Raw genomic sequence first — 15,139 nt, 5'->3', positions numbered from 1 at the left:
ATGTCGTCTGTACGAAGCATTTTAGTCCCAAAGCATACAGAAATGCAATCTCAAACAGCCTTAACTCAACAGCACTACCATGTCCACAAGTACAACATGACAATGAAAGAATAGAATCGACTAGAAATAAGGAAAAAGGCAAAAATGTTCCATTAAGGTGCCACAAACCACCAAGTTCAGTAGAAAGGCAGTCATCGTTAATTTATACAGTTCAAACGATTGAACCGAAGACAACAAAGATTCCACCACCTAAGAAAGTAAGGATTGACATGGCCATTTTTCCAGACATTCCAATGACAAAATTAGAACCAATTGAGCATATATCGACATTAATAGAAGATCCAGTAACCACTTTGGATGATCAAGTGACCTCTTTAGATGATCCAGTAATCTCTATGAATGATCCAGTGACCTCTTTAGAAGATCCAGTAACCTCTTTAGATGATCCAGTAGAGAAAATGGAATCAATACAAATTGAGGAAGGTTTCGTCGATTATGAGATATTTGGCAAAACGGAAGTCAATGACCCAATAATTCCATTACCTGACCAAGTATCAATAAGTGTACAAACAGAAGAGACAGTCCAAATTGACCGTGAAATTCAAACAGACAAAATTGAAGAACCAATTAAAGTAGTTCCACCCACAGAATCAAAAGACGACAAGCTAATCAGCTTACTATATCCAGAATACATCGGTAAGAACAAAATAGACCTCATCAAAATGATCATCGAACGGAGTCAAAAGGTGAAGTCACTGGAAGAAGAAAAACAAATGCTCGAAGATGCAATGCGAAAGCTTTTATAACTACATTCACATCACATAACAATAATGAGATTTAAATACATGCTTAAGATAATAAATACATAAAGTACCTAGACACGTGCAGAATGCTGCACACTTATACAATCTGAATTGTTTATTTATTTTATTTCACGATTATTTTTGAACCAAAAACAGCAGAACAACCTCATTAATTAGTAATAAATTATAATTGAATCGAAATGGATCCATTAGGAATAACAGCCGCTGTAATGTTCTTTTTTGGGATGTTGACTGGTGAGTAATAGGATGAGTTTGGAGATTGGAATGTGAAATATCGGAATTGTTTGAAATTCCATGAATTAGAAATATAAACAATGAAATTGATTGACGATCAGTGCTGTTCTATGGGGATTAACATAAGTTAGGCAAAGTCATATTTTAAAGATGCCTGACTACCTGTTTGGCTAGTAATATCAATCTAGATTCAATAATTTGAACGATTACGGCAATTTTGTTGAAACCAGAGCTCGAGTCGATTCAAGTCGATACAAAATTCGAGTCGACTTCCAGCTCTGGAGTCAAAAATAACATAAAAACTTCTGGCTTGTTATCAGGAACAGATCTAGATATGAATTTAGCATATTTGTGTATGTTATAGAGTTTGGTCAAGAATGGCAGGCTTATATTGCATTTTAGATGCAAAGACCTGCAGTTTGTGGCTGGATCTTCTAATTCGTCCAAGACTGAAGGCTTACAGTTTTGGACGGACCTTAATATTCTATCTAAAATCTCCTAATTTCAGCTGCCGAATACTTCGGTTTTCAGTTCTTCAGAGCATTCTTCTAAGAAAGCAACTTCCAACAGCCGCAATCAATCAACAACAAATTCACAAAAATTTACAAAATATGCATCTATAGATTACAAAATACATTACTTAACGTGCCATAACATCATCATTATCATCAGTTTTTCAAAATATCAATCTTCAATACGGACTAACGAATTAAAAACAAAAATGTGCAATAGGACTTGATCGATGGCTTCATTATCTTTGTGTACCTACTTGTTGGATTTGCATGGGTAATAGAAGTGATCAGACTAAGGTGATTTATGAAACAAAGGCCAAAGTATAGCAAATTAGTCAAATTCAAATTTAAAGGACTTAATCCTAAGTACCCAGCAACATCATAAAATCATGTTAATTCCAATAAATCCAACTCCAACCAAATCACATCACCATCCAATTCAAATCATGAGTCATAAACGATTTTCGAACATTCATACCAAAAAATTAACGGTCATTTCGAACATAAATTCAAATCAAATAAAGTTTCGAACAATTCGTAAGTTTTCGTAACCTTTTTCGCATTGTTTTGATCTTGTTTGTTAAATAAAAGAGAGTAAAAAAGTTAAATTCCCAAATATATTCCTGAATTTTTAACTTAAATGCGAATCGTGATCATTACAGAATGTCGTCAAAAAATCAATTAATAAAGAAAATATCCGACTACCTGGAAAGTCGTCAGAAAACAAATAATTTTGGGACATGCAAGAAATGTAAGTAATAATTTTAAGGCTTTTAATTCTTATCAATTTACATGAAATCATTTTGTTTAGGCTCAAAAAATGTTTATTGGTCAACAACAAAGGTCGCAAGTCACATTCGATCGGGACATTGTAAAGGAGCATCGGATGAGGAAGTGCAAAAATTTAAGGTGGGAAACAAAAAAGTTTCTTCTTCATTTTTGAATCCAAAAGACCTTGAGAAGTTTCTGGTTTTGTTGATGGTCATTTGCAAAAATTTTGTGCAGCACGGCCTTTGTTGAGACTTAAAAGTTTGAGGATTTTATTCAATTAAGTCTGCATTGTTAACAGCTAGTCTGACACTTGTAGAGTCCTTGGTATGCATCCATACATGCTATCTACATGACATTAGACTGTCTATAAACAAACCGACACCTTCCCAAGTCCCGTACCCAAATAAACTCAACTAATCTCAAATCCCATTTATCATTTCCAGCAAGAATTCGTCTACGAAACACCAAAGCATCTCATACACAGATCGTGTGTTGGAAAAACGCCGAGAAGTGCAGATTCATTGAAAGCAGAACGAGACGAAAAGTCAGAATCAGTGACATCAATAAAGAAGATTTACATGAAGCAAGAACTTAAAGATGGATCACAAGCCAAGCGTCAAAAGTTGGAACTAGACGAAGAATATGAATCTGAGAATATAATTGAGGAGAACAACGATTCAGAGATCATGTATGAATTAGAGACGGCAAATACGGACGATGAGAAAATTGAGGAATTGATTTTTGTTACAAATGATTCAGCACAAGAAACACCACCAAAAAAGTCTGAGGAATCGGTACCGGCAAGTGCAAGTAAAGAGGAAAAGTTCATATCGGCTGTTTATCCACAATATAAAGGACGATCGAAATTTGACTTGATTGATGAAATTTTTGATCTCCAACGTCGTAATGAGCTTTTGCAAGTTAAAGTTAAAACTTATGAGAATACAATAAATAAGTTACTATAAAGTTATGATTAATAAAGGTTAAATATTTTGTTTTTGAAGGAAGAATGAATTTTAATTATTAACGGTCAAATTTATTTTGAATTTTGAAGTTCAAAAATAGATTCAGGTTCAAAAGTTTCAAATTTTAAAATGTCGTTAAATTTTGATTAAGAAAAAATTTTAGATTCAGAAGAATCCAAATTCGCAACATCGAAATTTTGCATAACGGCCACAAGAAATTCAAATGCGGCATTTGAATCCATAGACGGAATAAAGAAATTCGCCCCAAAGTGTCGTGTCAGTTCTTCCAAATGATAAAAAATAATAAATAAATTAAAATAGTCAAAAATGGATGCACTTTATCATGCAACAAATAAGACAATTCACGAGATACAGCAATGCTTTCAGCAGCTTAATAATCCAGGAATTGATAGTATAGCCGTAGAGAATGAAATTTTAACTAAAATCAGTGCCGTTAATGCGTAAGTGAAACTTTTTTCCCACAAAATTATTAATTTAATTAACAGAAAGTCATTGAATTTTCCAGCAATTGCGATCGACTGGATGTTTTAGTATTTAAAGTGCCAGCTGCGACACGATCAGGTGCTAAAATGAAGGTTGATCAGCTTAAATATGACGTTAGGCACTTACAAGTAAGTAATAGGCAGGAAATATCGATTTTAAGTCAATTAAATGAGTCACTTTTATGCTTTGTAGACTGCATTAAATTTATATCAACAAAAGAGGCAACGACGTGAAATGGAAGCAACTGAACGAGAACAGCTGCTTACTAGAAGATTCCAGCCTAATGCTGAAACGACAATTGATTTAGATTATTCACTCCAACACAACACTCAAATGCATAATGCACATAAAGGTGTTGATGAGATGTTATCGACTGGAAGTAGCATTATGGATAGTTTAAGATTTCAACGTGATATGCTTAAAGGAGCTCGATCTCGAATGGTGACAATTGGAAATACATTGGGACTATCAGATCATACAATTAAACTTATTGAACGGCGATTGACTGAGGATAAATATGTCATGTTTGCCGGAATGTTTGTTACTTTATGTATAATCGGACTGGTTATTTATTTATGTCTATAATAAAATTATTATTTGCTTTAACTCACCTTTTTTGGACTTTGAACATATTCATCGAAATTCTTTTCCACATATTGCTCATACATGCTATTCGTTGGACTGCATTGAGATCGTTCAACAGGTTGAAATTCCTCCATGGCTTAATTCACATTATATCTATGACAATTGTACGTTAACTAACACGACTTTTGACTTTATCAGCACAAAATTACACTTGTTTTAATAAAAAAAGATAACAAAATATACGATCAATATCTAATTTTATCGTCTGACTTTTCAGATAAACATTCTTAGTAACACTTGATATTAATTTAATTCATTTAAACTTTATGTGACATTTGAAATTTAATTTTAACACTTTTTAACTTAATTTACCATGAATTTGTTACATAAATACACTTTTCTCCGTCAATATTATTCTTTTCTCATCGATCAGCTGTTTATTAGTGTAATTACTTAAGAAATGTGTTAATTAAATTAACATTTTGTCCAATTTTCTTCTGGATCTTTAGATTTATTGAAAAACACAAAATATTCACTTATTTGAATGAAATCTTCGCACACTATGATTAACTTTAATTAATTTTACTGAAATTTAGTATTTTTGAAACTATTTAAGCACTAGATTTAACTTAATTAAGATAAAATTGAATTTTTTTGAAGAAAAATATTTCTGTACTAAAACTTGTACTAAATTCAAAAATTATCGGTTAAAATCAGGGGCTGGAAAGTATGAAAAATTATTTTGAAATCAAAATCACCGTTACAAATATTATGAGATCTTTGTCTGCTGAAAATGTTATGAGATCAATTTTTGACCACATTTTATGCCTCTTTGCAGGATGTCCACCCACATAAAATGCGTCTCATGCTTCAATGCTTCCCAAACTTAGAGCATTATTTACAAAAAAATCTTCACATGAATTTTGTGTTCATAAATACCGGTTGAGTGTCATTAATAATTTTGCATTTTATTAAGCATCAAAGTGATTTTAAAGTACAAAACTGATCAAATTGTGTTCATTAGACAGTGCCATAATAAGAAAATACTCCAAAAACGACAATCAAGTGCAGTAAGAAGAAGAAAAAAGGTGAATTAATTAACATTAATTTTGTTCCTCGTGTGGCTCTAAAAATCTGACAATTCCTTTATCGGATGGGATATAAGTCTCTTCTTTAACATTGATATTGCATGGAACTTGACATTTATTATCCTCCATATAACTTGGACTTGGTTCCACTTGATCGTGATAAAATTTCTTGACTTCATCCTCTTGTATGAACGGTTTTGGGATTCTCTCGCCACTTATTGGCTCCGATACGACTTCATTCTGTCCATCATCATTGACTTTATTCAATTCTCTCAAATAACGCTGTTGATCTTCCTCAATTGCTCGACGAAGGTCTGCTTTTAAATTACCTTCCCGTAAATTGTACATCCTGACATTTTGAATGATTTCAGGCGAAAATAGCTCTGGATGTGCCTGCATATATCGATAAACATATAAATCAGCACTCGTAATAATAAATCTGTGTGCATAAATGTGAATTCTCGTTCCAATCGTAAAATCCTTTGCTGTATAATACTCTGGCTTATGAGGATTTGAGTTTGGCTTGGCAACCTTTCGTGCTGAGAGGAATTTGCCACCGGCAATGCCTGTATTTGGTGCTGACAATTCAACAATGTTTATATTGCCATCAGCTAAGTTATAGTTCATAATAAATTTTCTATCTTTATCTTCGGGATGAACGGAATCTAGGATACATCCGTAACGTAGTTTTTTATTTGCATTCATTAAATATGCAATTTCATCCTTCTTTGGTGCCTTTGGGATTAAATTGTAGCATGAACTTAGAGAATCTTCTGGTGTTCCGAGTCCTAAGTAGTCGGGCATTTTCTGTAAGATGAAAATTGTTTTTAACGGTTTTGTAGAATTTAAAATTTTTAACGGTTTTGTAGAATTTGAATGTTTTAACGGTTTTGTAAAATTCAAATTTTTAACGGTTTTGTAGAATTCGAATTTTGTAACGGTTATGTAAATTCAAATTTTCTAACGGTTTTGTGGATTAAAATTTTTTAACGGTTTGGTGGAATTCAAAATTTTATCTGTTTTGGAGAATTCAAAAGAAATTCAAAATTTATAAATACGTTAAATCTTTAAAGCAATTTTTGAAGGTAAAATTGACATTTTCTTCCACACATTTACTGACATTTACCCTCATAACTACTCAAACCGTACAAAAGATAAACATTGATACATTATTGAAATCGATATACAATAAATTTGATGTCAAGCTTACAATTTTAATTTCCGGTTGTATGGGTTTCTCAATAACTAGCTTGTTTGGCTGTGGACATCTCAGAATTCTATCAAAATATTCTCGAGTGAATTTGTCGGCGTCCATAAGAAGAAACTTTCGTCCAAATACGAAAATTGTACTGCCAACCATAAAATCCCTCAATGAATAAAACTCATCGATTTCAGCAGATGTGCTGTCGAAAACAATCGATGCAAAGTCAGCAGGCTTCTTACGCCAATTCTTTGGCAATTTTGTACGTTTTAAAAGTAATGGAAATCCATCTCGTCCTTGCTGATTCTCAGGCAATTCCTTAATCGTAATTGTATCATCCTCAAGATAATAATATAATTTAAATGTTATCAGTTCACCACCTGCTCGTTCCGTTTCATCCAAGACGCAATCGAAGCTTGATTTTGAGGAAGAGAAATTGAAATTGATATGACAAAAAAGATTGTAATTCACAAGAGAGTATTGAGGATGCTTACCACAATACCATACCGAAATATTCCAAAAATCTTCTTAACTTGTCATCCTTTTGGTTCTTTTGACGATTCTTTTGTGTGAGTTGGGCTTGTTGGATCATTCTAGAGGGGAATGAGAATTTAACGGATTTTTAAAATTTGAAAATTGTAACGGTTTTTGGAGATTTGAAAATTATAACAGTTTTTTAACGGTTTTGAAAATTATAACAATTTTTAACGGTTTTTAAAATTTTGAAATCTTGTTATTTTCAGAAAATTCAAAATTTTGAAATCCGTTATTTTGAAAAATTCAAGTTTTTGTAAATCGTTAGGATTAAAAATTCAAATTTTTGAAAGTCGTTATTCCAAAATACATAAATCTTCTAAAATCATAGCTAACTCTCCTTAATTTCATTAAAAAATCTCAAAAAATACTACTCAATATCATTCAATCTCAATATTGTCACACAGAACATTACGTCTAACGATCTAAAAAAGCTCTCAAAATCATATCACATACAGATACATCAAATATTTACTTTTCAATAGTAATCGGATCTTTCGGCATGCATTCTCTTTCCATCACTTCAACGCCATTAGCTGTTAAAAATTCTCTCGTATATGTATCACAATCGGCAATATGATACACGATGCCGCCCAATTCAATATCAATACCGACATTAAAGTCTTTCCATGTATAAAAGATTCCGGATGATGGAATTTTTGCAATTTTACTTCGTCTCAAAAGTCTGCCCTGTGGAAATAATCCACAATTCTATTAAAAAAAATGTCAGAAATATTAGTTTTCGATGCATCCTTTCCGAAAATATATCCATAGCTACCTTCACAAATGGCTCATATACCTCGATCGTATCATCCTCTAAATAGTAATAGATATTGACATAACGTATACGATATTGCTCGATACGCGATTCTGGCACGTGTTGACGAAAATATCCCATGAATTTAAGTACCTTTTTGTCATAAATCACATAATGTGGTCTAAATGGCTCAACTTGTTGCTTCTTAATACGACCGTATGTCAAGGCTGGATCAAATCTAAAAAAATATTGATAAGTGTTTTTTATGTTTCCATAGTGATCCTTTATGCTAGTCATTGCCTTTTTTTTACGCACAAACAAAAAATAGTTTGGGTGAGGATTAGCAAGATTGATATGGGAGTTACTAGAGCGCATTAATGGGATTCTCTAACAGGCAAAGAATATGCTTTTATGGTACAGAATTACCTCTACGGTACCAAGAAGCGGTTCCTTTGTCTGTTAGAGATTGTCAATAATGGCTGACTTCTTAATCATTTGGACGACCAAATAACTCTTGGAAGGACTCTTGTCAATAGATTCTGTATTGTACTTGGTATCGGCAATTGACAGACGAAAGCCAGCACTAAAGCCAGCTTTAGATATCCTCTGAGGGAGGCCATGGATGACAATTGATCTGTACTGTCAGTGAAGTTAGTAAGTAGTCTCAATCAAGGTATCAAATTGTACTGAACCTGAGAATTGCAAACATTTGAATCCCGAGACTAAAAACCCCTGACTTGACATTTTTGAAGGCTTATTAAAGGGTCTTGTGGGGTCTACAAACTGATCTGATACCAGTTTTCTTGGTCTTAATTAGAGTGTTCCATCTTTGGTCCTTCGATCCTAACAGGAAATAAGCATACTGACTTAAATGTGCGTACTCATGAGTATACTCAATCAGAGGATGCTGCTTGTCTATTCGGGGGATCTTTCGAATTGGTTTTTGGGTGATTGGATTGAAGATTTGGAATGGAATGTCATGGAAGGTTAACTGATCATTAGTATACCAAAGGCATGTGCCAGAGGAATTCTTTTGAACACTTGACAATAGTAATACTATTTTGCACTATCAGAGCGGCTTATTCAGTCGTTAGGATACCGCTACGTTGCTGTGTCAACGGCTAAACTGAGCAAAACAAGAAAAAGTAGCTTTCATGCTTTGACAGTGCAAAAAATGAGATTTGACGACATCCTTGCTAGATCTAAAGTCTCCAAAAAAGGATGAATATCCCCAACAACCCCATAACAATCTCATACAGCCTATACATCCTATAAAGACAATCTGTTCACCATTCTATATATATCACTAAATAACTCATTTAAAACAAACAACATACTCAATTGGTTCCGAATAGAAATCCTTATATGTCTCTTGAACCGGCTCCTTTCCAATTCCAACCGCTGGAGTTCGATCCATACGATATCCATTTTGATAATAAAAGCAATGTGATACATGATGATTCTTTTTTAAACGCTCATCGAATGACAATCCAGGCAAGCTAGGTAATCGATGACAATTCATTATTTGAAAGCAATTCTTATGTCAAATACGACGTAAACGAAGAATTTTCTATTTTCTACTCAGTTGAACACTTGTTAGTTAAATGTCTTTGTAGCATAAAATTGATTTTTATGTGTTTTTATGCCTGAATCTTAAGATGCTGTCAAAAATGGTATATTGTATAAAATAAAACAAAAAAATACGCTGGTTACTATGATGAAAAAAATAAAATAATTGCAACCTTGACAACGTACAATGATATAAAGGAAGAAGTAGTAATCGAAGGATGTTTATTGATTCTTCTAATGCCAGTTAACGTCAATTCCATCTACATTTAATTCTAGACGAATAAATATGTTTATTTCAATGCTTTGCTTTTAATGCAACTTTTAGAGATAAAATTGGGTTTTATGGTCTTATTATGGCTTTGAAATGGGGATCTAAAGGTATCAGTAAGGATGATTATATTGTGAAATTAGCTTTCGATGCTGCTGTTATTGGAAATTGGAATTTGATGGATTTAATTTGAAGTTTAATTGATTTAAAGGTATGAAGCAAGTACATAAACATTAAATGGATATTGCTATGTCGTAATTTTTATTTTTCATGATCCATGATTCTTGTTATTGGATATAGAGCTTCCGCATCGTGTATTAACATCATTTTAATCCAAACAGTCACATACAGGACTCCTTGTAGGATCTAATCCAATAACGGGCAACCAGTGTGCAGTGGAACACTAGATCACATTGGGGTACTTTTCGGGGCTACATTGGAGGACCGCGCTGAGTCACACTGGGGCACCGCGCTGGGTCACACTTGGGTACCGCGGACGCTTTTTCAAATCTTAATGATCATCCCGGCAAGCAAATGATCAGCTTCATGCCGATTTGGAGTCGAGTTTTTCACTATTTCCTATTTTATTGCTGTTTAATCAGTGGCCGCGGGTAAAATTTGTTGGAATCGCATGTCATTCGCGTTTTTGGTTGCGGCTTATCCCAAAGGTGTGCCATGGCACAAACAAGGTTGAACAACACTGTGTGCCTTCCTCACAAATTCTTATAGTGCCTCACAAAACCTGAATGAATATCTATGGTTCCCAAACAACACAATGTGACGTATTGACGGTAAGACGCGAAGTTGCCCTGAAGGCACCAAGACGGCTGATTTCGATCCTTTATTACGATGAAAAATGCAGTTTGGCGCTTTGTTCTGCTCGGGGTAACTATGAATCATTGTCAACAAAGGTAACTTACTTATCAATCATGTGATCCATGGCAAGATGAAACTGGTTCTAAGCACACACTCGTTAATCAACAGCTCCCAAAAATCAATCTCCAATCTAGTCATAGAAATACCACACATCAACCTCAAATCCTTCAAATTCCTGAATCAAAAAATTGTTAATTGAAAATGCGTTGTCACGACATTTAACCACATCCCAACTTTTGTATCACATAATTCCTTGTTGTTTTCCTTTATGGTTGAATACAAATGCATAAATGCTCATCTTTCATTTTACAGACTGAAACATTAATTGGAAAAAGTTTAATCATGTATAGTCGAACGAATATGTTATGGACGCAACGAAGAAATTTTTGCAGAATGTTGGATATGCGGCAGCTAAGGTATGTAGTCTTTTTCTATGTAAAACGATCATTTATGATGGGGGGTCCTCGGTTTGAATAATTGGGTTTTGTTAGAAAATTCTGATTTTGGAATGATTGAGGGATCGGTTCCTGATGGGAATCGAACCCATGTCCTATGGAGGAACCACTAGATTCTCAAATAAGAATTGAATTATTCAAACCGAGGACCCCCTTAATATATGACTCATTCTCAACTAATTGCCACAATATGTTCTTTAATAATCCCAATACAGTTCAATGCTTGATATAAAGCCAGAAGTTCATGATGCAATAATTAACAAACGAGCTGTTGTTGCATTAGAATCGACAATTATAACTCATGGTATGCCATTTCCACATAATTTAAAAACAGCTATGGAGGTTGAGGATATCGTAAGAGAACAGGTAAAGACATTAGTTTCGTATCAACATCTGATACATATGACATGCTATTAATAATTGCATAAGCTTTTCTGCATAAACGTGAACATGAATTTAATGAAAAATCTGATAAAATTTCAATTTGATTTAAAATTATATCCTTGCAATAGCTTGCTGTGATTATTTTGACTTTGATAGCGGAATTAATGCATGTATGTAGATACATTGTCGCTGATTGCTATCACAGTGTGGCTTTCTCAAAAACAACCGTTAATTTTTTTTCAAAAAAATATATTTTGTCGTTAAAATTCAAATTTTTTTTGACCGTTACTTTTTCTTTTCTTCGTAACGTAAATTTTTATTTTAAAATAAGTTGAGTTCGAATTGTTCGAATTTTTCGACAATCTAATTTCGAAAAACTCGAATTTGAGACGGCCACACTCTGATTGCTATGATGTTGAATTTATGTAAATTTAAAGGGGAAATTGAAGACAATTTGTCAATAAATTTATCAATTAGGGCATCTTAATTTTCATAAAAAAAAATAGCAATTGGTCTAAGTAATCTTATTAAAAAAACAATAATTCATTAAAAACTTGAAAATGGGGCAAGATTTTGGCACCGGACTGTAATTGTGTTATCATTGCCAACTTTTTGAATATAGTTACTGCATCAAATGTCTTAGATTTTCTTTTTAAATAGAGAAAATTTCAATTTTAAATCGTAAAGTGGAGAAAAAAAATTCAAAATGGTGGATTTTTTTGAGATTTTTTAGGATTTTTGATGAATTTGAGCAATTTTTCTGAACTTTTTGATTCGGAAATGATTGTTGCCAACTTTTTCTATTGTATTTAATCAAGAATTACCTTAAAATCAGCTAGTAAATTAAGAATTTTTCAATTTCAAACTCTGAACTGGAAAAATTTTACAAAATGGCGAATAATTTACATAATTGAATAACCAATGAGAATCAAACTTACAAGATTTTCATCAAATTTGACAAGTCCAATCAAAAAATGCAGTAAAAAATCAACATAACCTCAAAAAATGCATCAAAAATCCACATAACCTCAAAAAATGCGTTCAAAATCCAAATAACCTCAAAAATCCACCAACTAATTCTAATTCCTAAATCCCAATAGAACATTTCTCAGTCAAATTTGTGACACCACGAAAAGCTTGCATCTCATTCGCATATGTTGCAAGGTTAACATTTATATGAGAAAAATTTATAAGCGAATTTAAATGATGAATGGATATTCGTTTGCACGAACTCATCCAAATTATACACATACATTCATTTTCTTGTATGTAAAAAACTTCAGCGAGCAATATTTCCGCTTTTTAATTTAGCGAATAAGGATGGAGGAATAATGTTGAAATATATATTCGAATGTGAAATTGAAAAGCAATCTCATGAAAATTTATTGCATTTTATTCTCGACTGTGTACATCATGAAGCAATCATGTTGGATGGAAAGTGCAATTGTGAAGTGGAAAATTAACTACAATACAAAATAATCATCGAAAAGTTAATTAGCGTTTTTTTTATATATCATGACATTGTAGTGCATAACAATTGACAGTTGCAATGAACTTGAATGCTTATTGATTATTCTTTTTTGATGATATGGTTGCTTGATTATTTCGATTTGGTTGTCTGGCTGATGAATATGGTCAGTCAGTTGAATGAATGAACAGCTACTGATAATTGGAACTGTTCAAAACTCTTCAAAGTTAAAATGAAATTTGAAATTTCAAAATCCGTTAAAAATTTAAATTTACAAAAATTGTTAAATTTTAAATTCTTAAAAACCAGAAAATTCAAATCTGAACCTATGAAATTTTGAATTTCAAAAAACTGTTTCAAATTCAAATTTAGAAAAATGTTAAATTCCAAAAATCAAAGTTAGCTGTTAAATTTTGAATTCCCAAAAACCGTTAAAAATTCAAATTTAGAAAAGTTGTTAATTTTGAATTTCAGTAAACTGCTAAAAATTGAATTTCAATTTTGAATTCCAAAAAGTCGTTGAAATTTAAAATTTGTCAAATTGTAATCAAATTTGAATCTTAGTAAGCCGTTAAATATTTAAAATCAAAATTTGATTAAAAATTCAATTTTTCAATTTTACTAAATTTGAATTTCAGAAGATCGTTGAAATTTTAAGGTCAAAAAAAATTTTTAAATCCAAATAAAATTCAAAAAGTTCAAAATTTCAAAAATCGTTAAAATTTAAATTTTCAAAAACTAAAACCCTCAAAAAATGCTTGTAAGTAACTTTTCAACAAACTTGACTCCCTTACTTGATTATTCAATTCCACACCAAACCAAAAAAAAAAATTCTGTCTCCCGTCTCTACTCAGACATTTTTACAGGATGGAGAAAAGCACATCAGCATCTGATATTTTCCCATGAATAAGCTTTTCTCATGCAAACAAAAAAAAAATCATGAAAATTTCAACTCTTTGCACTACTTTTTTTTTACATCCAATGATTCTTCCTCTCAGTACTCAAATAAAAAATTCAAATCTAACTTCCATTTTCATTTTTAAAAAGCAAAATTGATAGCATTTTCATGAGAAAATAATGGTTGTATGTAAATGTATGAGAAAAATTTATTTACATTTGAATTTTATGCAATTTTTAGCATTTAATCACCCGTAAAATGCAATTGAATTAAAATTGTTCAATTTAATGAAAAAAGTGTCTGTTCTGATTTCAATTTTAATGCGATTTGATGAAGACAAATATTTGGGGTAGATTGGAAATTGGGGATTGATTTTCGAGCGACACAGCGAATGTGAATGCATTCATCATGACGGATTGACGACGATAAATGATAAAATTTCGTCATGGTGTCCAATGTCATCGCCATCATGTGTCACTCGGGATCAGAGGGGTAGTCAAGTGAGTTTTGAGTGAAAGGGAAGAGGAGGAGAGGGTTGAGTGTACATGCATCCTTAAAATTTAGAGAAATTCTCGATAAAAATATGCAATTTTGTCCAAAATGGAATGGTTGGAGCAGGTGAAGAGGGATGATACCAAACTCCACCATCCCCTCCCTTTGAATAAGAGGGGGTAAGGAAAGGAGGGGAGCGAAAGGAAAGGGAGAAGGGGAAAAAATGGGAGAGGAGCTAGATAGGGGATAAGGAAGAAGGTGTATGGTAAGAAGAAAAGAAGGGGAAGAATTGAATAAAGTGGGATTGGGTACGAAAAGAGGATAGGGGGAAGAAAGGGGGTAGAGTGAAAAGAAAGGGATAAGGGTGGAAGAAAGGAGACAGGAGAGGCGAAAGAAAGGAGAGGCGAAAGTAAGGGGGCAGAAGAGATGAAATGGGTAAAGAGTCAAAAAATATAAAATATTGTTAAGGATTTGAGGACGCCTGTCACAAAATCGATTTTTCGCGTTAAATAATAATTGAACGACCCCCATCCCCTCCATCCCCTAAGATATAATTCAATTAATTTCATGTTAAAAAATCTTAATTAAATTCATCAAGTCTTAATATTCATGACAAAATTAAGAATTAATTAACACCGAAAATGTCAATTTCTATTCGCAAAATACTCAGTCAAAAAAAAAAGTATTTCCTTGCTCGTTGCCTTAGTATTTCTAATTAATAAATTATTATTCAATCCACATTATGTTAATGATT

General features: G+C 32.6%; 5 protein-coding genes across 11 annotated transcripts in view; 3 read left to right on the top strand and 2 right to left on the bottom strand.

Moving 5' to 3' along the window:
- LOC139086768 (F-BAR domain only protein 2) overlaps positions 1–4,716 on the bottom strand; it is a 38,007-nt gene extending 33,291 nt beyond the window's left edge. The window contains exon 1 of one of the 6 annotated variants that reach the window (XM_070635352.1): positions 4,422–4,716. In XM_070635352.1, coding sequence (XP_070491453.1) covers positions 4,422–4,529 — 108 coding nt within the window. In that variant the 5' untranslated portion in view covers positions 4,530–4,716. The remainder of the gene's footprint in view (positions 1–4,421) is intronic. The other 5 variants (XM_070635354.1, XM_070635355.1, XM_070635356.1 and 2 more) reach the window with 5 other exon arrangements.
- LOC139086761 (uncharacterized) lies at positions 1,878–3,344 on the top strand. 2 transcript variants are annotated; one of them, XM_070635345.1, is made up of 4 exons: positions 1,878–2,107; positions 2,233–2,321; positions 2,382–2,479; positions 2,785–3,344. In XM_070635345.1, the coding sequence occupies exons 2-4, from the start codon at positions 2,234–2,236 to the stop codon at positions 3,304–3,306; spliced, it is 708 nt and encodes a 235-aa protein (XP_070491446.1). In that variant the 5' UTR covers positions 1,878–2,107; position 2,233; the 3' UTR covers positions 3,307–3,344. The 2 variants fall into 2 exon arrangements, with proteins under 2 accessions (XP_070491446.1, XP_070491445.1); XM_070635344.1 differs by having other exon boundaries at positions 1,878–2,321.
- On the top strand, positions 3,558–4,416 carry Membrin (golgi SNAP receptor complex member 2). Its single transcript, XM_070635360.1, has 3 exons — positions 3,558–3,767; positions 3,833–3,938; positions 4,003–4,416. The coding sequence occupies exons 1-3, from the start codon at positions 3,634–3,636 to the stop codon at positions 4,393–4,395; spliced, it is 633 nt and encodes a 210-aa protein (XP_070491461.1). The 5' UTR covers positions 3,558–3,633; the 3' UTR covers positions 4,396–4,416.
- A 574-nt stretch (positions 4,717–5,290) lies between the features above and the next one.
- Positions 5,291–15,139, top strand: part of LOC139086712 (uncharacterized) — a 152,708-nt gene continuing 142,859 nt past the window's right edge. The window contains exons 1-3 of the mRNA XM_070635291.1: positions 5,291–5,483; positions 11,001–11,104; positions 11,359–11,509. Of these exons, the coding sequence (XP_070491392.1) occupies positions 11,031–11,104; positions 11,359–11,509 (225 nt within the window). The 5' untranslated portion in view covers positions 5,291–5,483; positions 11,001–11,030. The remainder of the gene's footprint in view (positions 5,484–11,000; positions 11,105–11,358; positions 11,510–15,139) is intronic.
- Positions 5,435–9,497, bottom strand: LOC139086753 (EF-hand domain-containing protein 1-like). Its single transcript, XM_070635336.1, has 6 exons — positions 9,313–9,497; positions 7,997–8,213; positions 7,694–7,929; positions 7,179–7,277; positions 6,694–7,099; positions 5,435–6,290 (listed from the first exon to the last, which is right to left on the bottom strand). The coding sequence occupies exons 1-6, from the start codon at positions 9,495–9,497 to the stop codon at positions 5,499–5,501; spliced, it is 1,935 nt and encodes a 644-aa protein (XP_070491437.1). The 3' UTR covers positions 5,435–5,498.

The sequence above is a fragment of the Chironomus tepperi genome, unplaced genomic scaffold (assembly GCF_022539635.2).
Source record: "Chironomus tepperi strain 1889 unplaced genomic scaffold, CSIRO-AGI_Ctep_v1 contig_88, whole genome shotgun sequence".
Lineage (NCBI taxonomy): Eukaryota > Metazoa > Arthropoda > Insecta > Diptera > Chironomidae > Chironomus > Chironomus tepperi.
This window is presented reverse-complemented; position numbering and strand designations above follow the sequence as displayed.

Excerpts from the sequence above, each read along its gene's own strand:
- LOC139086761 (XM_070635345.1), top strand. The coding sequence starts at position 2,234 with ATGTCGTCAAAAAATCAATTAATAAAGAAAATATCCGACTACCTGGAA. Across the intron at positions 2,322-2,381 it reads TTTTGGGACATGCAAGAAAT|GCTCAAAAAATGTTTATTGG; the intron begins GTAAGTAATAAT and ends CATTTTGTTTAG. Across the intron at positions 2,480-2,784 it reads AGGAAGTGCAAAAATTTAAG|CAAGAATTCGTCTACGAAAC; the intron begins GTGGGAAACAAA and ends TATCATTTCCAG.
- Membrin (XM_070635360.1), top strand. The coding sequence starts at position 3,634 with ATGGATGCACTTTATCATGCAACAAATAAGACAATTCACGAGATACAG. Across the intron at positions 3,768-3,832 it reads AAAATCAGTGCCGTTAATGC|CAATTGCGATCGACTGGATG; the intron begins GTAAGTGAAACT and ends TGAATTTTCCAG. Across the intron at positions 3,939-4,002 it reads ATGACGTTAGGCACTTACAA|ACTGCATTAAATTTATATCA; the intron begins GTAAGTAATAGG and ends TATGCTTTGTAG.
- LOC139086753 (XM_070635336.1), bottom strand. The coding sequence starts at position 9,497 with ATGAATTGTCATCGATTACCTAGCTTGCCTGGATTGTCATTCGATGAG. Across the intron at positions 7,278-7,693 it reads GATCCGATTACTATTGAAAA|AATGATCCAACAAGCCCAAC; the intron begins GTAAATATTTGA and ends ATTCCCCTCTAG. Across the intron at positions 7,100-7,178 it reads TATTTCGGTATGGTATTGTG|CTTCGATTGCGTCTTGGATG; the intron begins GTAAGCATCCTC and ends CTCAAAATCAAG.